The 23,542-nt window shown below is 41.8% G+C and overlaps 1 protein-coding gene across 1 annotated transcript in view; it reads right to left on the reverse strand.

The window, feature by feature from the left end:
• mboat2a (membrane bound O-acyltransferase domain containing 2a) overlaps window positions 1-22,740 on the reverse strand; it is a 41,199-nt gene extending 18,459 nt beyond the window's left edge. The window contains 5 exon segments of the mRNA XM_035674003.1: window positions 1,694-1,839; window positions 21,898-22,005; window positions 22,007-22,039; window positions 22,041-22,207; window positions 22,450-22,740. Coding sequence (XP_035529896.1) covers window positions 1,694-1,839; window positions 21,898-22,005; window positions 22,007-22,039; window positions 22,041-22,127 — 374 coding nt within the window. The 5' untranslated portion in view covers window positions 22,128-22,207; window positions 22,450-22,740.
• Between the last annotated feature and the right edge of the window lie 802 nt (window positions 22,741-23,542).

The following is a 23,542-nucleotide window of genomic DNA, read 5'->3' on the forward strand; positions in this document are numbered from 1 at the left end:
CACACACACACACACAGCAGCACTTTGAGAGGCACTCTGCCAGAGGTACAGTGGGTTGTCTATTACTGGGCAATAGCTTTCTAATTGGATATCAGTTACTACCCGATCGACCCATTTGCTTTGGCAAGGATGAGGAGAATGAGGACGGGGTGAGGGAGAGTGAGAAGGGGAAGGGCAGTGAGGGGAGGCGGCAGAAGTGAGAGGAGAGAAGGATGATGACGGCAGACAGGTAGCAAACAAGGAAAAGGGTGTTGGATGATGACAGGAGAACAAAACAGACACAGCAAACTCAATGGAGTAGCTGATGAGACAATGAAAAAGACTCTTTATATATCAAACCCATTACTCAAAACAACTATCACCAATGATACAACCATTAACTAGCTGAAATAGCTCATTTAATTGCGGTACTTCATGGGAAAATCTACCTTGACGCTGTAACAATCAGTAAGCCATTTCAGACTGTGTAAGTGACTACTAATTAATAAATAAAAATAAATAATGAGCACTGAAATTTAATGTCAGCTATTTAAGCAGTAAATTTAACTCACAATAATTTGAATGCAACAATTAGCCACTTTGTTAGTTCATAATTAGGATGCAAGAATGCAATATGTGTTGGTTTTTCATTTGACGAAATGTTTGCCGCCTTATCATTTACACTTTCTGCTCAGGTAACACAGTGTGCTATCTGTCCAAATCCAATCACTCACCAGTTGTTGGCCCTTACACTTAAAGCAGAGCTCATAGATCCAGCAGGTTAGCATGTTGCTAATGCTAGCAAGCCAGCAAAACATCCGGTCTGGGGTTCCCTAAACATTAGCCCAGTCCGGAAGACCAAATTAGGTGCAAATATAGCATGCACTTTCACTTACTATTCAGTCTCTTTGGATTCAGTCTTTCTTTGTATGCTTATACATTTATGCAGTGCAGACACAAAACCTGTTGTGTTTAGCCCTGGGAGGTGTGAAGCTCTGTTTTGTTCAAACAGACAGTGTTTTCACTCCAAAATGGTACATCTATATGTGGAAAAGACAGCTGAGATTAGGCTGCAACTAAACATAGTTCTCATGATCAATTCATCTGTTCATTCTGATTAATGAATACACACTTTTGTCTATTAAAAAAAAAAAAAACACAAAACAGTGAAAAATACCCAATGTGATTTGCCAGAGCCCCAGGCGATGTATTGAAGTTTACTATCACAGTAACAAACAGCTTCAAATTGTCACATTTGAGAAAGTGGAACCAGCCACGTTTTGGCATCATTACTTATTAAGCCATTTTAAAGATTAATCAATTATCAAAAAAGCTTCTGATTACCTTTCTCTGAATTGATTAACCGACTAATCATTTCAGCTCTGGCTGAAAGGCTCAGGTACTCTGGGGTTTATGGAGAAGCATTCTGGGAAATGTAAGAAATTACTAACTGAAGCAGAAATGGATGCTTCATTACACTGTATTATGTAACATTTCCTTTCATTACATAATATTTCATATGCCAATACAATAGCAATGTATTTACAATAGCATGAAATTGAGACACGGTCACAGTCCGCAGGAAAGGGACCTCACAAACATAATATTGTAGGAAGGAAGGAATGAAGGAATGAAGGAAGGAAGGAAGGAGCAGAGTATAAAATGACAGTGATGACAAGAAAAGAGCTGCGGGATAAACAGAGCAGTGACTCACCAGCCAAAGCAGAAGAGAGCCAAGTAGAAGCCCAGCAGAGTGGCCACCACGTGTCTGATGAAAGGACTGGTCTTACTGGGGTGGAGGTAGAGCCGAAACCACACAGCCATCAGCAGAGCGAAAAGCTGACCTGCCACAAAGTTAACCTGAACAGAGGGACACACAAAAACAATGTTACAGATTCATGAAGCCAGGCTGAATCCAAAAAGACTGATGGTTGGAGCTGGGCCTTTGCCAAGTTCTGGGATTAGAGTGATATTAATGCAGATAAACAAATAGTGAGAAATAGTGAGAGAGAGGGAGCCACAAAGTTGACCTTTATGAATATTAGCACAACACCAACCGTGAACACACAACAAGGTAAATCCCAGACGTCAGCAACACAAAAGTAGCATAAAACATTGTTATCGCTAAATGTTTCCTTAAGAGTCCCCCAAGGTATGAATATATCACTGAGAATTACATTGCTAATTAAAATAGTAGTGTGACTGCCAACTTAAAATCATCAGGTTGAAAATTCAACCATAAGAGAAAGTCAAGCTTTCAGCAGTTATCCAGAGGGATACCGGTTCCAACTGTACATCAGTGCACGGCTAACTACATAGTAGGTAGTTCATTGTTAGCTATTGGCAAAGAAGCTAGGGCTGGGCAATCAATCAAGTTTCATTTTCAATGGTTCAAGCTGAATAAAGGCGGTATTGGCTATATTGAATTTTATTGACCCGATTCGATCGTTTGTTTTACGTCAGCTGTCACACAGCTGTTTTTACTCACGCAGCTTTCATGTGCAGCTATCGTCAACTGTTTGCTGTCTACCTCTCCACTCTGAGCTCTGTGTTCAGAACAGAGACAGCGGTAGAGAGCCAACACGGCCACACGCCACTGCAAGTGCAACAAAAGCCCCGCGAACAAAAAGCCAATAAGAGAAATTAATCAATGTAATCCACACAAAAGATGTACAGACAATGGAAATAAATAATGGAAATAAACTACAGAGAATCAGGTAACTTAGGCAAAGGCTGCACTGAACAGCTTGTGATGCAGCTTTGATGACATTTTGTTCTTGATGCAATGCAGAGCTATTCAGATGTCAAGCATATACACTAGGTCAATAACTTTAACGTACTTAAACTTTGCACTGAACAAACAGTATTGGATCGGGACCCAAAATCAACAGATACTCAATATTAAATGATTGGACCAGGGGCTAAAAAAACGTGATCGGGACGTCCCTAGTTATTGTGTTTTATTTGTATATACATTTCTTTTTGAGACCACACATTCTGTCTGACAGGTCAGGCTGGGTTAGAGTGGGTGTTTGAGACCTTATTTCATCTCCTAATGTCTCCAAATGGCACAGCAAAGAGGCTTTACTCCAGACAATAGTGAGATTGACTGGAACCATCGAGGGGAACACAATGGAAACCTCTCTGTTTGATTACTAGCACTTTATCTCTACTCATCCCGAACCATACGGCGTAAGATAGCAAAGAGGGGCATATATATGATGTCCTATTGACCCGACTGGATCATGTTACCCTGTAAATGTTATTATTTGAAGACTGACTAAACAACTGTCATGACCACAGCCCAACTCCCTGTAGACAGTCTTGTTTAATTATCCCTCACTGACATCATAGGTAACACACAGTGTTGTGTTTGTGTATATGCCCGCATATGTTCTTTCAGCCCATAAACAGTGATGATTCAGGGATGATATTTGATGTGTCTTGCTATCAAGGATCTCTGAGTCCCATGTGGCTGAGCTGTTCACTTTCATCATCAGACTACAAGCTTGCACTAACACATACCTACAAATGTTAAGTAAAGGCTTCTAGATTTATTTCTCCGTTTTCTCTCTAAGTCAACCGTCTCTGACTTCAATCTCCGTTTACAGATGCAAAATACACACACAGACAGAATATACAAGGCCTATATGAGTAAATGCCATGCAAGAGCACTTATTCCAGTACAATGACATCACCTCACATTTGTGGTCATACATGCTCAGTGACTGCGCGTCTTTTTCGAGGACCGTATTTAAAGGCTGATTTTGGGACAAAAGAGAAGGAGAAGCTGGAAACAGCATAGCAGACACAAGACAAACTGAAAAAATATATATATATCACATTACACTAAATACTGTAAGAGGTGAAATTAACACTTATCCACTAAGAACCGTTCATGTTTGTTTGATGTCACGTTCAGCGATGCATGGCTGAAGGCACAATGGCTGTCCATGTATGTAGGTCATGTTAACAGATCCGTCTGGCCAGTAAGTAGTGAAAGGCTACAGACACCATGAGCACCATCCATTATCTATGGATCCTGCATGATTAATGAGAGAGAGAGGGAGAGGGACAGATATAGCCTTAAGTATGTAGGTCCTTTAGTCTGCACGACGTAGCGACAAAACATCTGCAGCATTAGCCTGAATGTATCATATCACATGGCATTTGGCAGTAAATAAGGGAAGGAGGGGCGTGTCCATGTGTACATTAATACGCAGACACAGAAACACACACACAAAGCACATGAGCCTCGGTAACAGGAGCCGGCCTTCCTTTGATTTATGATTGGTATTGTTCAAGGGAGGAACCCAGTTGGGACTAAGATGAGTATAATTAACAAATAATCTAAACCTTAAAAACAGAGGCTGTGATCAGGTCCTGATGCTACTGTCTGACACAAAAGCACACTAAAAGCAAATAAAAATTAATCCAGGCCACTGGTTTTATATCAAGGCGTGTCATTTTAGCTGCAGATAGTTTCTATGGGATCTAAAAGCAAACTACCAGTAATATATCTGGCTGTTGTGGATAAAGGGCAATCAGCCCAACCCATCCATGTGCCAGTAAATGTTAGTGTTTACTCAGACTGGCAGCTATTTCAATCATTCAACCATGAATAATACAGCACATAGGCCTGGGTTTAGTCCAAACTGATTTCATCCTCATGTGAATAACTGAGTTTTGTGCTGATTCAGTTTGGGCAATCTCTAGAGTGACAAATCAGGCAAAATTAAACCCACGTTCATCTGCAACTACAACTTATTTTTATATATTTTATATTTTATTTATTGAAAAATAAAATATGATGCCCTGGTAATGACAAAGAGTCACATCAAATAGACCTCCTCTGGCTACCCCTTCTCATGCAAGCAGTATTTACCCAATCCACAGCTTTGGATGTCATTTCACGCTTTGATTACTTCAAGCTGCTCTCTTAGACTAAAAGGACATTGCTAGTTGGTTGAATGAAAAGCTGACTTTCCAGCCCTTTGCGCCTGCACACAGAATGACTGGCTCATTTGCAAACCAGCAAACAACCAAGACTTATTAGAGTCACTGATTTATTAATGTGACCAACAGAGGTCAAAAATATGGTTACAGCATGAATCAAGTTAGTTCCCCTTTGCGTAATCATATCCATGCCTTCACTGCTAAGACAAACATGTTTTGTATAGTGTGTTGTTAAAAGAATCAAAAGTAGAGCTATGTTATACGGAAGATAGATAGATCTGAGGTTATTATGTTCAAGTGAGTGTTTCCTTACAAGAAACTTTAGGAATGACAAATGCACTGGAAGTTGAACATGAGGAACTTCTGTCTTTGCAATAGCCCAGGAGCAAGAAACAGTGAAATCAGCCCCTCCCCGGGTACACAATTACACATTGCTTTGTAAGGAAAGAATTTCATGTAGGAGACTGGAAGGGCGTGACAGAGGAATTGTATTGTTCACGGCAAAGCAAAGCGGTGGGTGGCTATTTGACTGAGCAATTTATCAGTGGTGAATTATCTGTTCCTAATCTTTTTATGTGATATGAAGCATAGGACTGCAGTGAGTAAGTTTTTATGGCAGCACGATTGATAATGAAGCATGAATAATTACTAGAGTAGAGTGAAACAGAGCTTGAAACGACAGGAGCAGAGCAGGTATCTTCATGAAAAACCTGTAGAGCAGCCCTTCACTGAGCAGCCTGAACTCTCACTGTTAATGACCTAATTACACACAGATTTACTTTAAGGACTGCTGTGAAAAAACACACGTATTAAAGTAATTAAAGATTTCGAAGAAGTCTGTTTTCCCAACATTGCACGAATCAGCATAAATAAGTATAAAAGAGAGAATATTGACATTGACAGTTCAAACAGAACACATATACAACATTACTTTAAAATAATACTTAGTAAACATAACCTTATCAATATTCAAGTAGCCAGTCTGTGTTTGTTGATAAGATTAACGATGCCTGCTTTTCAAATAGAGCAGCTTTAGTGGCGATGAGCTGCGTGGAAATCGCTCCGGTCGACTGTGAAAAAGGCCTGCTGTTGCCTACTTGTGCAGTCTTGTAATTGGACCTGTTGATTACTGGCTGGTTTATCAGAGATCTCGGGCGCCGTGAAACTGCACTCGCTGCCGCACTGTCACGCAGAAAGCTCGGGTAATTAACGAACTGGGAAACCTCTTTGAAGACAGTACTGTAAAAACACATCATCTCAATACGTGTGTGAACATACTTATAGTTACAGGTGAGCACACATATTTTATGAAGTGCTCCCATAGTGTTTGTGCTTTAATATCAATACCACCGGAGTACTCGTGATGACAAAATGCCAAAAAATGATCCCTTATAAAACCAAAATGTGACACCGTGCATGCTGTGTGTCAGAGTCTCTTCTCCTCAGCAGAAAGTTGGAGAGATAATTGCTTTTAAAGTACTTGACAGCGATTCAAATTATTAAGGACCAATCCTCAGCTACTGAGATGTCACTGCAACAAATGCCAAAGCAGTTTTTGAATGGAGCTAAACTAGATCTGTGAAATGCTGTGTTATAGGAAGACTGATATTGGAAATGAACACCAGCGGTAGAGATTGCTGTCAAAGTAAACAACTGTTTTTGGAACGGGTTCTTTTGCCGGAGCAGCCGTTATATAATGAGACCACATGCTAGTCGACTTGCTACATTTCACCCACAGATGAGATTTTACACTGTGAACTGACACCACAGCGTCCTGGCTGTGATTCCAGACTCACATTAAAGGTGCCTTCCACATAAATGCAAAGAATTGTGCGACGTACAGCAACCGCCATTGCCTCCTGGGTGGTGGTGTTATGGTAACACAAAAATATTAGATAATGCAACATATGACAAAAACAATAAGATCTGACAGTCCTAAGAGGCAATATCATCCATGACCTTCACAGGATTTGTTAGCAGACAGTCACCAGCGTTGAGATAGTAGTTTACTGAATAAACATTTTGCAATCGACAAGCTCCTGTGCCAGGGTGCGTTGTTTCTTCATTCATAATACATGTATCTGCTCTTCCATTATTGATTCACTCTGAAGTCAACCTTACCCTGGGGTACAGTCCTCTTATTGTTTCAGAGTGTACGGCAGGATATCTGTGCTGCAGAACAGTTTGTGAGAGATTCAAAGGCAGCCACAGGAAAAAACACTTTTTTTGATAAAATGCACTGCAGCAAACCCACTGAATTATGGTACTGGGGAAAAACACTAAATTGGGGAAGGGTCAATGGACCAGAAACACTGAATGAACTGTAGGTGTGTCTGTAGTTCAAACCATAAAAACTATGCAATTACTAGCAAACCAGGGCTTGTAAACAAAGGTTGGACATTTGAGATTTTGGTAACCTGCCAGTCTCACTCTATTAAAATTTACTTGGCAGAGAACAGAGACCATTATTCATTTATTTTCTTCCTCATCACCTGTGTTAACACATAAACTGCCCCAAACAGGGTTGGTGAGAACCCCACCCTAACAGAAGAGTTTTTTCTCCCCTCCCTTCGTCTTCAGCATGCTCTCAGTTTATCTCAATACCAGATAAAAGTGTCTCAGCAGATCAATCGCATGCAGTGAGCATGGATCAGAGAGATGTGGGGAGACAGACAACATGCAGATGTTTTGATGGGTGGCGGGCGCCAGCGAGCGATTAGTGCTTAAGGGCAATAAGCTATCAGGCAGTTCTGGCACAGGGCTCAGCTCAGCTTTAAGAAGCTATAGACTGACACACAGACTGGCAGAGTGAAAGAAGCTGAAGGGGAGGGAGGAAGTCATTGTGGATGCAGTGGAAGACAGAGATAAGCCAGCTTCCTGAAGCTCATTGTTGAGGGAAATGTCTCTGTCTGTGTACATGTGAGGGAAAATAAAGGCCCTCAGCGCTAGAGCACTTTTTGTTAATGTCATACTCACAACACTCCCCCTGTTTTTCACTCACTTTCTGTTTTTCTGTTTATTTTCCTCACCCCCATAGTTTTTCTCCTAAAATAGAACCAAAAAAAAAAAAAAAAGCTTCACCCACCGCTTGGAAGTTTAACGGGCACTATATATATAAAGTCTAACTTATGGAGCTGGAGATGTCATGTTGCAGAAGAGCTAAACCCAGGTGGTGAGGTTGTGAAGAAAGGAAGGGATGACGGATGGCGAGTCATTTGTCTTTTGGGCATAGCTTTTCCTCTTTGCGAATCTATAAAAACAAGACCAAGAATCTACAGCCGTGCTAGCTGCTCTGTGAGCCTGAACATACGCAGAGCTTGTGCTTTGAGCTAAATGCTAACATCAGCAGGATAACATGCTTACAATGACAACGCTAAAATGCTGATGTTAGTAAGTATGTTTACCATGTTCATCATCTTACTTTAGCATGCTTACACCTGCTCATTAGCATTAAACACTAACTGCAGATTTGTAGTGTGTATGTTGATCCAATAGTCTAAACAGGGTCAAACACATCTTAAGAACATAATTCGGTGATGTGCAGAAGTTGAAAGCTCCCATCCAATCTGACAAGCTTGTCTTCGGACACTATCTAACCTTTATTTGTGTGTGTGAGTGGAGAGAAAATGCAGTGCATAAGGTTCCCATGGGGCACTGAGACAGATAAACATCTCAATAAAACAGGCTTGTTGAGTCTGACCTGCTCTCTGTAGGTGCAGGACACCTTTCCCAAGGGAGAGCTCTTTGCTCGGGTAATGAGTTTGACGTCTTCAATGAGCCCCAGTAGCACACACACACACACACACACACTTTTCATAAATAGTCCTCCTCTCTCCCCTCCCTGTGCACGGTCCATGTTTAGCACCCAGAGACTAAAATAGCTCCTTTAGCAAAGAGCAGTATATGCTTCTCTATCTAAGCCTTACTCACAGCGACTGGTGGGTTCCTGTCTGTGCATGTGTGCGTGAATGTGTGTCTGCCCCTGTTTGTGTGTGTCTACACAAAGTGGGGGATAAATTTAGAGAGTCATTAGCATAAAATCCTTTTTTCCATGTCATTAAGTCACTACCCACCCCCATCCCCGACTCCTCCCTCCCGTACAGCCTATGACGCTACAGTCCTGTTGTGCACAGTCTCATTTCATTTCCATCAGCTGTAGTCCACAATGACTCATGCATATTCACAGCACTGCTGCCAGAGAGGAGGGAGAGATTCACGGTCTTGAAGTTAAACTCAATCAGCGATACAGTCTGTATTCTATGCAAAAAAATGGCTGTGGAGAATATATGGTACACAGGACTATACTGTCCTGATCCTCCTTAGAGAGTACTCTAGCACATACAGAAACACCCTGTTGTCAGCAATTTACGTTAGGTGGGTACCAGAGAGAGAGTAATGTCTAATACACAGAGGATTAAAAACAGCTGATGAGTGTTAGCAAACGTAAAGGGTGTGGCTGGAGCAGAGAGCGAGAAAGGGGGTCGAAAAAATAGTGTGCAAAATGTAGAGAAAGTGCAGAATATCGTACAAGGAGAAACCATTACTCGAACTGTGTATGAGGCAATAAACGACACTGAGCAGTGGGTGATAGAAGAATGTGGTGAGAAAAGCCAACTGGTACATAATGGTGCTCCATCCTCTGCCATTCAACCTCATCTTTGGCTGCAGAGAAATGAGAGCAGTGTGTCTGCCAGTGTTCTCCCACAAACAAACACATGTGCATACACGCTATATGCAGCCAGACAGGGACACGGGCAATGTCATGACTACTTTAGTCTTGGCCAATAAATGTGGCACAATTGGTCATGGCTCCTAGCAACAGACTGACTTGTGTGTGTGTGTGTGCGTGCGTGCGTGCGTGCGTGCGTTCAGTGCAACTAGATCATACTGACAGTATGGGAACAAAAGTATTCTTGTTCTTAGCAGCAATACAACGCTTGGACTTGTTCTGTGCCACTGGCTGTGCCCCCTCTGCCCCCTCTGCCCACTCACAAACACACACACACCACACACAAAAAATCAAAGCAGAAAAACGGGACGCTTTGACAAATACTTCACCTTCATGTCAAGTCACAAGGGCCTGTTTGCTGTATAAAAAATGTTATTGCATTGAAGATAGTGGGGCAGAGGCTTTAAAGATATAGCCATGTCTATGTTTAAGACACAATCATAAAGGCTTAATATGTGGTTGGGTTGCTGTCACGAACATTGCCACACAGATAGGAGCAGCAGGGGAAGCAAGCATCGATGCACACACACACACACACACACACACACACACACACCACATGAGTGTTAAAGGCCTGCAGTGTAGGCTCCTCTGCCTCCTTGAAGCTTGATCCACAGATCCCAGTCCAAGCTGTTCCCCGGTCGAGGCTGGTATTAATAGCCAACACAAGTCAAGCGCATTCCCCACAAGCCAGCCAGCAGCACATGGGCAGAACACATTGGCACACAATATATACTGCTGGTGTGTGTGTGTGTGTGTGTGTGTGTGTGTTGTGTGTGTGTGTGTGTGTTGTGTGTGTGTGTGTGGTCGTGGTGTGTGGTGTGTGTGTGTGTGTGTGTAGATCTCTCTTGAAACAGATGAACCCGACCCAAGCAAAGATTGCAGGGCTGCTTTTGGTCAGAAAAGTCATATTGGTGCCCAATGGGAAAGTATAATGATGAAATAATGTCAGAAAGCAGGATTCATTCACACAGTGATGAATGGCCTCAGCTTGGTGTACTCAGGGTAAATATGTACAGTAGGTTACCATGTCAGTGCAAAAACAAACGCATAGCAACGGTGCAGTAGAGAGGGGAGGAAAGACAAACGCTTGTATACATAATCAGCCAACGTGCAATAGAGAGATTCCTGTGTGGGCCTTGCAGACATGTCTCTCTCCAGGTCTCTAGCGTCTTTCTTTTATCTTCTTCTACTGTCCCTGTACTCAAAGAGCGTTGACACCACTTGCCTCTTTAGATATATGGAACTCATAGCAAACTACTGCCAGCCGTATCACTCAAAAGATTTACTGGTTTCATTACAGTGAGACAGAGACAGACAAACAGAGAGAAGGAAATGGAAACATTTTTAAGTAATAATGTGCATTATGTCCAAATGAAAGATGCAGTATGTTCCACAAAGTATTTTGTAGCAGATAAACTAATAAACTGCTGAAAATATTGCTCAATTATTGTGTCATCTATTAGATGTATTCATGCTGCCTGTGTATGCGTGTCTCTTCCACACTGCTGAGTCATGTGAACACATGAAAATATAAGCAGGGACCACTGTTTGACAGCATCCTTTGATATGCACATTATAACTCTCGGCAAACAACTGCCAGCGGGGCAGCCATTTGATTTATAATATGACACAAGGAGAGAGATACTTTTTAAAGTGTTCTTAATAGAAAATATGGACAATTCTGGAGCCAACACAGACTTGCCAGGGGATAGTATGAGTGAAAATGAATGATGACATACTCCAGCAATGTGTAATGTAAGGGTAAAAGAGGGAAACTGGATAGCCACAGTAGCAACACAGAAAATATCCATTCATCAAAGTCTCAATGTGGCAATATCACAAACCCGTCTCTTATAATATTTAACAAATCGAAGCAGATTCTGCTGCTGCAATTCTCCAAAAGGCCTTTTTAACAAGCCACAAAGAATAGACCTGAACGCGCTGCATCAGGTTGATGACGATAATGTAAATGTGGGTGGAGAATGAGACCCCCGTCTGCTCTGATTGGTCAGCTCCCCCAGGCTTCAGCAGGCTCCATTTCGCCATCAGCTCTGCCGGCGTTTTTTTCTAACCAGGGAAGCTAGCTACTAGTTCAGCCCGGAGAACAGCCATGAGGACAACCTGCTCTCTGGTGAACGAGTGTGCGCCGCTGCTCCGCGACAGACTATGGTTCAGAGAGCTAACCCAGCAGCACGAAGCCAGAGCAGCGAGCAGTAACCGCCAGGCACGGCAGCCGATTCGGACTCAAAGACTAAAAGGAACATTTGAGAAAACGTTTCATTGGAAGCACATAACGATACGCCACCAAGCGCAGTGTTTTCAGTGTTTTCCAGGAAATTACAAACCTAGAAAACGACTTTTTTGTCATTATTGGGCCAAATACTTGTGTATAGGCGACGTATATTGAAAGACATATATAAAAACATTTTATGATCAATTTTGATATCATGGAGACCTTAAGTTAGGTTATAGTGCAACTTCTCTTTGCATTGAAGTCTACTGAGGCTCTTGAAGGCGGTAAATATTGCATCTTTTCACCAGGGATTTCCCCATGTATGATTGTTTAACGGTGGTATTGACTGGTTAGTCTAGAAATAACCGTTGCCTTTTACATTTACAGCTACCGTTGGCCAGAAAAAAAGACAGCCATTAGTAGCCATTTTTAAGAAAACATAGTTAAATGATGGACTTCTGCTGCTTTTATGCTGTAATGGTGGGTGGTGGATGTAGTGTGAGAGGCCAATGCTGCTAAAAGGCTGTGAGTGAGAGTGTCTTCTCAAATTCTTGACTTGGCCTGCTCGGATCACCCTATTTCATTCACACAGAGCTTCTGAAAGAAAAATCCTGCCAGGACGTTGCGATTAAGATCTGAGACCGACTCTAACCAAACTTGAATCACCACCCTTCATGTTGTTTGAACGTGGAGCCACAGCTGTATTTCCTCAACATGAAATGGACAGAGATTCAGAGAACTTGTGTTGCCATGCATGGTCAGTCTTGCTTCAATAAACAGGCTCTGAAACGGTTCGGCCTCAGATAATAAATAAGCACAAAGTGTTGTAGAAGCAAACACATTATTAATGTAAACCAAAGACCAAAAGCTTTGGTGGACACAGCCCCTTAGTGTTTCAGAAGCCCCAGTCCTTGACATTACAAACATGCCATTTCCCACTGGAGCCACAAATTCTGCCCCGTCCCACCTAAAGGTCAGCATTACCAGAGTGTTACAAAAGGCATTTTATCTGCTCATTAGCTCAGTTAGGATTACTGTGAAGCAGAGCACTAGGAGCCAAGTTGACTTTGCAACAATAGTTTGTGTGCAGAGGGGAAAACGCATTGATTCCATATAAGAAACACACAATACTCCTAGCGTTGGCAACCTAGATTAAAAAAGAAAGCAGTTGCTATGATACAGAACTGTATATGCAAAGGTCCTCAATGGTGTGCTAAGAGTGAGGAGACAACCTTTAAACAACAGATCTTTACAAATGACTGAAGGTGCTCTGGCAAGACTCTGCAGTCAGGTACTCAGATCCCCAGTTGTTAGTGTTTTCACAGTGCGTGCAGGCTTTATAAGGACTCTGCAGTTCACAATAAAAATCCACTAAGTATGATCCCCAAAATGTCTCAATAATGCAGAACTGCACAGGTTATGGGAGACAGGTATTTCTGTAATGATACAAAAGACTGCAAATGCTAGGCTAATGTTACATAAACATGTTAAGTAACTGACATTTGCTGGTCGGGTGAACTTTCTGTGGTCGTACAGTCACATATATCACTACTGGAAAGAGGAGTTAACGATGTGGGGTAGAACATTACAAGAAGCAGTTTGTGTACACAAGCTTGTTCCGAATCACGTACAGTAAGTTTTTGATCTCCCTCGCTATTTCCCACCAGACGAGAGAGAACGAGTGCTACTGGGTAACTAAAACATCTGCATTTAGTTGTTATTTTATTGCGGCCACTTTCCACATTAAAAACAGTGGCAGATATAGCTCATTGATTGGAGTAACACAATCAGCACGGGGAAACAAGATTCACTCAATACAGGGCTGTGTCACTCAACAAAAGCTGAAGCCGACTCTCTAAGTGAAGTTAGGGGCCGACAAAGGCCTCCCAGTAAGTATACTAGGGAAGCCCTCATTGTGTTTTTTCCACTGATACCGACTGAAGATTGTTTATGAGTCATATTTTTTTATTTTAATCATGTTAAATGTGATTCTGTCGTATTTCGTAAGATCCCCTGTGTTTGAAAGGTGCTATACAAGTAAAACGAATGGAAAGATACAAAATATTACCATGTATCGCAATAAAAAACACTTTTGTTTTTTTTGTTTTTTTTATTATCCTCTAATGAGTGACTTGAAAAACATATCTACAGTTCTGTATTTCTTGCCACAAGCCCGCATCTTTTTAGCCATTCCAAAATCCTAAACCTGTAAGCATATTTATCTGATTATCACGATAATATTGTGAATCAATTATTTTGGTCATTTTCATACTGTCCCACGCCTTACAACTAAACAATAGAGAGAATGTAACACATTAAATTGCGTGGTGTTCCCCTTTAAGCACAGATTGAATACCTGTTTGTGGCACAGGTGATCAGGTTCAAGGTAATCAATGGCAGAAGGCGCTGACAGTGCAACTTGTTAGGGTTGATCGATACCCACATCGACTATTTATTGAAGCATAGAGCCGCTGAAAAGTAAGTTGACAGAGGCTTGGTGAATGTGTCAGAGTCTATCTGTTCCCGTGAAGGTGAATCAGCTGAAATGCCCTTACTGGCTTACCTCAATGGAATTACAAGTGACAGTGCAAAGTCAAACTAATAAATATTCATGTCCTCTCATTTATATTGGATGCCTCTCCTTCATCCTGTTGGACTCCTGGACAAGCACGGTGAATGGACCAGAAAGCAGCAGCTGTTGCACATAACCGAAAAGTTTTGTAGAGAAATTATAGGCCTCAGATTGTAAAATACCTTTGCGACAGACTAACAGCAGTGAGAGTAGGAAACACACACATATTAACTGTGAGGGCCCAATCATAACCAGAGGCAAATCATCAAAGCTGGTAAAATAATTTCCGGAAAACATTTTCCCTGTGCTGACAATAAGATGTGTCATACAAACATAAAACTGGTACTCTCAACTGAAGAGTGCAGGCTTTTTAGCACAGGAACCCAATCCACCCTCATAACACCACACCATTACCAACACAACTAATGACTTAGTAAGCCGAGTCATGTGGATGTCCACTTTTGTGGCAACGCAAAGCACTTCAGAGTGAAGGAAGGAAAGACAGATGCACAGATTTCACATCTATATCTAGCTACTGTAAGACAGCCCTCCTATGTTTGTTCGATCACAAAGTACAAAGCACTGCAGACAATATAAAAACCACCACTTTTTTCCCATAATACTGATAACACAGGTCTTCTTTAACATATTACTGATGTTTTTAGTATATATATATATGTTTTTGCAATACCATTACTACAATAATTGCTAGAAAGAAAGCACCCACACCTATGGCAGTCATCATCAACAGTATGGGGCTTGGACACGGTCACTACAGAGAGATGAAAGAAAAGCAAAGCTTCCAGGTTAAGTAAGAAACTCTCATTCAAAATCCCATTGACATTCGTAATGACCCTAATTCAGGCTTGGAAAACTGTCTCATCAGTATGTCTTGTGGGTCACTACATATGTTTAGATAAGAACAGTAACTTAAAAAATAAACTTCAAATATCATTTTTAATTTATATTAACTTTTTTTATTAATAACATTTTTGTTTTATTGCAGCATTTAACCATCACAGTAAACATCATGGCTTGACAGAAGAGGCGAGTCAAGAGGCGACATCAGACCGGTCTGTAACAACAGCAGGACACAGAGGATTGAACGATGTAGAAGATTTTAGACAGCAGAGACAACAGTTAAGAAACTGCTAAGTTGATGATGATCTAAGGATGAAGTTAAGTACCTGCGCTGCCACAATGGTAAATCTTTCTGCAGTATGATGAGACTTTTGTTAAAAAGTTTTCAGTTTCCAATAGCAAATGCTGTAGTGAACGCTGATTCTGATTACAATATGGAAAGTAAACCTCAAGGACGTGATTTATTTATTTTTTCCAGAAAGGCCAATAAAAGAAATGCAGAATGTAGACAGAAGCTAGTGGAACAAAGGCTCGTGTGGAAGTAGCACACTCAGTGAGAACTATCAGACTTTGCATAAAAAAAGATTAGAAGCTTTAACAAGTCACAAGAGGTCAACCCATCAGTCCAAACTGGAGCCAACGTATCTACTCTCATATTATGTAATGAAGCTTAATCAGTCAATACAGACTATTTATCTTTATTCAAAATAAAGTATTACACAATGCTATTTGTGCTGGGTTAGCATGTGGATTGGCCTTTAACACAGACTCTTCCTTCATTGTCAGTTCTTCTATTCCTCCGGATCAAATGTCACCTCATTAAACACATGATCACAAAGTCGGAGCTGCCTTTGTAAAGACCTGCCTGTTTGTGCCCGCCAGCCACCCAGTAATGTTAACAACATAGCCAAGTCTTTCCATATTCCCCAGGAGGAATCACACATGCTTGCGTTGACTGTGCATCATAATAACGGCAGCAGCCAGCAGCACTCCATTAGAGAGAACCTAGGGGGGAGAGAAATCAATTGCAGGGATAAGACTCCCCAGAGGGCAGCCAATTAAAGACAAAAGGGAGGTAGAGAACCTCTGACAAGACCGCAGGGCTTAGAAGTAAGACCAGCGGTCCCCAGCCAGGAAGCTTTGGGGACTCAATCAGCAGCAGAGGACCTCAGAGGGAAGCCAAGTTGAGATTCTTCCGGCAAAGCTTCCCAAAACCTTACCACAACTTCAAAACTCCACTCGTTGAAGGAAAACGTTAACATTAGTGCTGATGAGATATTACGAATCATTTTGAGAATCCTGATTTTTATAGTAAGGGCTAGTGAGATGAGATGAGAACACTTTTGAGCGCATAGTCCAAACTTCAGGTAAGCTCATTTTAACCTATCCACCTGGCTGTGTGTTAGTGTTTGACTTGTGTTACTGACAGCGAGGAACTGTCAGTGGATAAACACAAAGCTAGGAGTTAAACCCTCGACACTGTGTGGGCTCAGAGGCCTACAGCACAATAGCCTGGCGGAAAATGCAGCGGCGGCAAACAAAAGCAGGCTTGTTATTGTGATAAAAGACGTGGCCGTTGACTGTGACAAAGTGCAATACAATATGTCACATAAACAGAAGACTGATTGTACAGCTGGGCAGCGAGCCTTTTGTGACCGCAGCACCGCCTGTACACTGCGAGCTGGTGGCGATAAGACTGCATCTTTATATCGCACGTTGTTGGTACGCTGGAATGAGTGATGAGCTACAAAAACCGGCATGTCGACCGCATATTCCTCAACAGAAACCATAACGTTCTGCTATTCTGAGATACAGAAGCAAAGTTGGAATTTATATTCTCTGTTGTCATTTAATCATGGGGCGCGAGACGGCAACGTGTCAGACATTTCTCAGCATCAAGAGGTGGAAATATTTAATATAGATGTTTTCCTCTACAGTACCACCACACTCTTATCAATAATCAGCTCACAAACTATATCTGCACCTGTTTGTATGCGTGCTCTTGCTGTCCTGTACTGAAGGCCACTGCTGACACTAAAAACACGACATCATCCGAAATCTCTACGGATCCAAACACTCAATATTTACCACTTGTAATTATTTCAATGAAATAACCCAGACCACAAAGGGAATCTCACATTTTAAGGTTAAAATTCGTCATTGTGGTCTCATCAGGAGTAGACTCCATCAAGTCAAACTACTTTTACCAAGACCATTTAATACGGCAAACAAAATATACTATCTAAATTGACAATATAAAAGAGCATGTACAGTGTAAATCACCCAAAACATCTTTACTTATTTAGTTTCAACCTGTACAAAACAGTAACAGCGGGACCCGTTTGTACTGTAAGGGCACAAAACAATAAATATATCAGGATGCAAGACAATGAAGAGCTGCGCAAACAAACAGCAAGTTGTTAAAGTCCATTGTATATGTGTGGAAAAAGCCAGTGGAGGGATTCATCAGGAGGCCAGCTGCTGCATATTGAAACAGCTGCAGCTGTGGAAGGACTCGACAGGACTCGTCCCATCTCAGAGGAAACACATAAAACTTAATGTTGATGTTTCCGTTTGATAACTTTCTTAACTTATTAGTTATAGTTATTTTGAAAACTTAAGTAAAGTAGGTATTTTTCTGGCATGAAGTCTTACGTTTCAAAAGGATTGCTTGAGTCACTTAATAGGGCTATTTCTGATTTACATTAAGTAGCACCATTTTTGGAACCACCCAGCACTTGATGACTACAAGGCACTCATGAGGCTGATGAGTCAGCTGATTTTCAGATTTCAGTCTGAAACTATTGTGCTTTATGATGCCTGCTGTATGCATTACTGAGGAAAAACAAAGCTGGACTTGAAACGAAACCGCAAATTACGTCTCCATGAAAACCACACTGGTATGATGTTGACATGCATCTTCGACTTCGACGGCAAATGTTCAACCCAAAGTTACTGGACCTGATTCAGTTACACGCTGCTCCTGAAAATCCAAGCTCATCTGCAAGGCAGCTCCGCTTCATTGTGTGAATGTGTAATAGTCAAACGCTATGATAAGTCCTCAAGGGATTGGGATGGATCAGGATCTGTGGTTCAATAACGTCAGAGATCTAAGAACTAAACTTAAAGGTTGTTTTGTGCCAGAGAAATTGGTTGCAGGTCCACTGGACGTAAGATGGATGCTTAAGCTACAGGTGGGGGAGGCCAGATGAGATGCAGTAAAATGTTATGGATTTTCTTTGACGAACGCTGTCAGGTCAATGTCTTCAAGAAGAGCAGCACTTCATACTGGATATGGCCTTCGCTCCGCTCAAGGTTTATGACAAGCGGGTCCAAAACAGCAAAATACAACCAGGACCCGGGGCAGACGCAGCTTGGGATCAGGATGCGTAATTTAAACCTATAAAATCACTTTTTTCTCCTACCAGAACCCTGAACCGGAGTGGGTGAACATAGTGTTTTGTGTGGGTGCACAGAGATGCAGTGGGAGGAATTAGTCCAAGTAGTAACAGCATGTTACTGAGAGGGGAGCGCTGTGTGTGATAGAGAGAGAAAGAAAGGGAGAGAAGAAGAGTGTCGGTTCAGATTTCACAGCTCCCATTATAGCTCTGACACAGGCCGGTACAGAGGCCTGTCTCGCCCATGGGATACATACAGTCCTAACAACATACAGTGAGGGGCCACGCCATGGCAGCTTCATGAAAATGAGTGTCAATGTCTGTGGGCCACTCAGATCATACTGTATCTGAGTGGCTACATTGATTTCTGTGGCGCTGACAGCCGCCCTGGCACAGCAGGGCACCCAGTTGGCAGGAAGCTAACAAACCACACTGTCGCAAGGGTGACACCTGTCCAACAAAGTAGTGTGGGCCGTGATATCCCCTGATTATATGCCCAATTTGTACAATGCCATTCTCTCTTACTCAGGCAATAGTCATTCAAATAGAAACAACTAAGAATATCCAGAGGCACGTAACTCTAAATGTCTAACCAAATATTTCAATACACAAATTTATGACAGTGATTGTCTGTAATTATCAAACTTCCTCTGACTACAGGCCTATGCACTAAGGTAAAGGGCTTTTTAGCAATGCAACTGTTAACTAAACCCTGTCTAAGTCATGTAAATCTATGGGATGAATTCATACTAAATATTACAGGTTACAAGACAATAATGTTATAATAATAATGTTGGTTAGAAAGTGCTGTGCTCAGCAGATGGAGCGGCTTAATCAAAGCACAAGATCTCTCTGTATGTTAGTTTAGAGAGTACTTTTAACAAGGTTTTCTTCCAACCAGTTGCAAATGAAATTATCACAACGCTCATTTATTGTTAATATATACTGTAACAACAAACTACAAATACAAAGCAGAGAGCACCGTGGGGTCCCGTTGACGTGTGCTCATTGTGACAGATATTAGAGGCACAGTACGAGGGCACTTGATCTCCTTTCCGAGTTCAGAACATGTGTTCATGATGCTGAACAGACAATTTGAAGTGAGTTCCCACCCTGCGACATTCCTAACAGAGGCTGGATCGTTTTAGGGTGGAGAGACATAATGAAACATTCCAGTCTGCACATGCAGGTATGAAGAATGAAAGACCAATATGGAGGTTAGTCACATGATAAAAGCCAGGCTGACATAAGCAAACGGCTGATTGGCAGATGATTCACGTCCTGATTTTGAACATTAAATAATCTCACATACAGGTGGTGGTAAGACTTTTGAACCAGCAACACGTTTTCAAATTGCAACCGGATCCCAACTGAAAATGCAAACATCCTACCACCAAACACACAGGTGTGTACAGCAAAAGCTTTGCTCGGGTCCAGTGGGAGGAGAATACTGAGTCACCAGCTTGTAGCTTGCATGCAAAATTGCTTGGCAAGAGGAGGAAATGGGCTCATCTGAATGTCACCCCACGCTGATAAGGAAAGAAAACAAAAGATAAAAACAAGTGATTCTGCTGCTGATGACATCGGACAAAGATGCAACACAAAACTATGCCAGAGTCCATTTGTAACTATGAAGAAAATACTGTTGCTCTAAGGAGAACGGGTTATTCATACTAACGGTGGCAATTAAGGGGCATGACAGTGAATTCCCCTGGAAAAGTTTCATTCCAGAACAAAATGTACTTTTCAGCACAAGATCTTACAACCATCTCACAACAGGAGCGATATCTGTTGCTGTGTGGCAGGTATCAGTGCAACAAATCAAAGTCCCCCATAAGAAAACAATGAAAATCATCACGTAGACACAGGAAACCTCTGCGGTTAACGTGGGATGCTTCGAACTTTCTTCAGACGAAGCCACAGATCACGGCACAACACAGAACAGAGAAGAAAGTGGCGCTGCAGAAGACGCTCTAACAAAACCCCTGAGCTGCTGATCCGTGCTAACAAGACCGGACACTTCCACAGAACGCCACAGCCTGGGCGAGCTTTGAAATCCCTGCTAGGAAAATGTACTCTGCATAGATAGCCATTTGTGACGGTGTAGGTGCGGTGTCTGTGTACGCAAAGTGTTTACAAAGCAAACATTTGCACCCATACATACAGAAAAACTATCACTCCCTCATATAATCCCATAATTCCACCACAGTCACCACAGCTCACACAGGAGTTACCCAACCCGTTCCAGCGAGGCTGACAGAGAAGCTGTGGTGCCCTCTCTGATTACAGACAAGCAATGTTGACCAGCAAAGTAATGTATGCCCGATGAACGCCACAAAGCACGCCTCATTTGACCTTGCTTTGGTTTACCAATGTAAAACTCCATGACACAGCTACAGTTATGGATTTTACATAGGCGTTGTCTCACAGTAACATGTGTACTGCATGGATTTCTTCAAACTAGATGGTGCTTGAGGTGGCTGTGAACTCAAGGGCCACTGAATCACCCTATTAACATAATACTAAAATAGATGAAACTACAGGTTCCCCACCTTTCACATGTTAACAAACCAACTGTGCAGCTACAATCTGCTCCTGCATTAAACTACATGTTGTTGCCTGTTTCTCAGCAATGACAAAACTGTGACAATATGGCAGATTAATCACTGCGGCCTAAACACACACACCCCACTACTACTCTTCCAGCTAACTTCAAGTGATGTTAAGGTAAAATGTAACTAGTTAATCCAGATTACACCGGTGATCCGATGGAAAGCAGATCAAAAAGGGATCTCAAAACCTCGGACCCCACTTTGGGAACCCCTGGATTAGGCTCTGGCATCGAAAGGGGAGAGACAAAAGGCATTAGCTGTAGTGTAGCTGGACAGGAGGACTAGTTGATGGTGACAGTGAAACAGCAACACTGATTTTGTGCGCTCCTTTTCCCAGTAAGTCCGCAATGTGTAGAGGCTTAAGCTAACGTTTGGGAGAAATAGCGCTGCGCATCTTCAACCCCTGCTGACGTTATATGCACACATGCTAGCTAACTACGATAACTATGCTGTTTTTAGAAAAACATAGTACCAACTCGGACGGTTTCGTGTGTCGAGATTTTCTTTTTTCTTCTCCCCATCCCAAAAAAAAAACAAAACAAAAACAAACATACCTGGTCAAGAGGGAGATTGATAATTTCGCTGATTGGCTGCAGCAGAGTGGATCCAGTGCATGATGCTGTCGTTTGGGTAGCCATGCTTGGTCGGTGTCCGTAAATCCTTTTCTCTGTCCTTCCTCCGGTTCACTTCACTCCCCCTCGGCTGCTGCGGTGATAAATACACTGCTGCCGCTGCTGCTGCTGTTGTTGCGACGGGCTGGACCGTTGTCATCCACAGCACACATCCAACAAAGAGTACAGAGCCGGGACGAGATGGCGTCGCTCGGCCGCTCTCTTTCGTCTTACGTCCGTTGGGAACACAGACCTTTTTTAGGAGGAGTCGAAAAAAGTGGGGGGTTTTTCTATAAATGGTAAATATATTTGTATCTAAACAAGGTTATGTTTAGGTGTACGGATACAAACTTTGAGACACACTGAATTTATCGTTTAAAGATGTGTCTATAAAACTTAACGGACACTCCCGTTGTGAGCATGCGCGGTATGTCTGGTGTCCAAAAAAATATATATTCTTATCGGTTTTTACATGAAAAGTGAAATTGTACCTACCTCTTTTTTTACTAACCTTTTCTGTGCCGATACAATTTTTTTTTTAATGCTGTGCGCTATCCCACGAAGGAGACTATGGCTACTATTCTGGTTGGTGTAGGGCGTGAATTATCTTGGCAGCGCAGTACCTTTGACGACAGTAAAAAATGGTGATGAAGTGGGTGGGGAGATGGCGGCCCAGCCCTCCGTAATAAACATCTGTTTTAACCTGTAATATGTAGAAGGGGAACTCCATCGTCCAATCCCGCTTTGTACAAAGAATCGAGAGTCTTGAGTTACAGTCTTCGGGGCAAATTGAATTTGAACTGAGCACTGTTACATGTGGTGCCCACCCCTCCCACATTTATAGCATTCCACACATGGAGGAGAAAAAGTGTGACGTAAGGGGGGCATTTGGCAGGGTTCATTTGAGGGGAGGACTACAGTGGGACCAGTGATGGTTGTTCAAAGTAAACTATCTGTACTGGCCTTTTTCAGCTGCACGAAAGGAAGAGACAGCTCTTTGTAAATGGTGACCACTACACATACACAGGGACGTTTAGCCTATATTGTGCTTAATATTAGCTCTGCATAATATTAATTGCACTGAGTTATGATGTTTTAATAATAAGTAGGAATATAAAGGTGAAAGGTAAGGATTTGTGTATGGAAATTAAACTATTGTGGTCAATCAGATAGCTATTGGTTGCCTGAATTGTTATGCAATAACCTCTTGAAGTTTTATTTGCAGCAGCCCTTTATTCATCACTGTCTAACGGCACCACCTTGTGGCTGATAGTCATGTTCCCCCAGAATCATACTTGGATACAATTTAGTATAAATACATTATGTTCCCTCAATAAAACAGTTTCTTTAAGAAATGATACAAAAATTAAGGACACACACAAGAATATTATACCATATTAATTATTCCCCAAACTGTACAGTTAGTAGGTTTGACATTTTAATATGATGCATTTTGAACCATAAATTCTACATTATTCATCTTAAGTTTAAACAGACTTTGTAATTACAGATTTTTCTTCTTCACTAAAGTAATCTAGTCATGCTTATTTGAAAGTTTGCAACAATACACAGTAGCCAATAGAGGGCA

The sequence above is a fragment of the Morone saxatilis genome, unplaced genomic scaffold, assembly GCF_004916995.1.
Source record: "Morone saxatilis isolate NCDOM2014 unplaced genomic scaffold, NCSU_SB_2.0 Contig3, whole genome shotgun sequence".
NCBI lineage: Eukaryota > Metazoa > Chordata > Actinopteri > Moronidae > Morone > Morone saxatilis.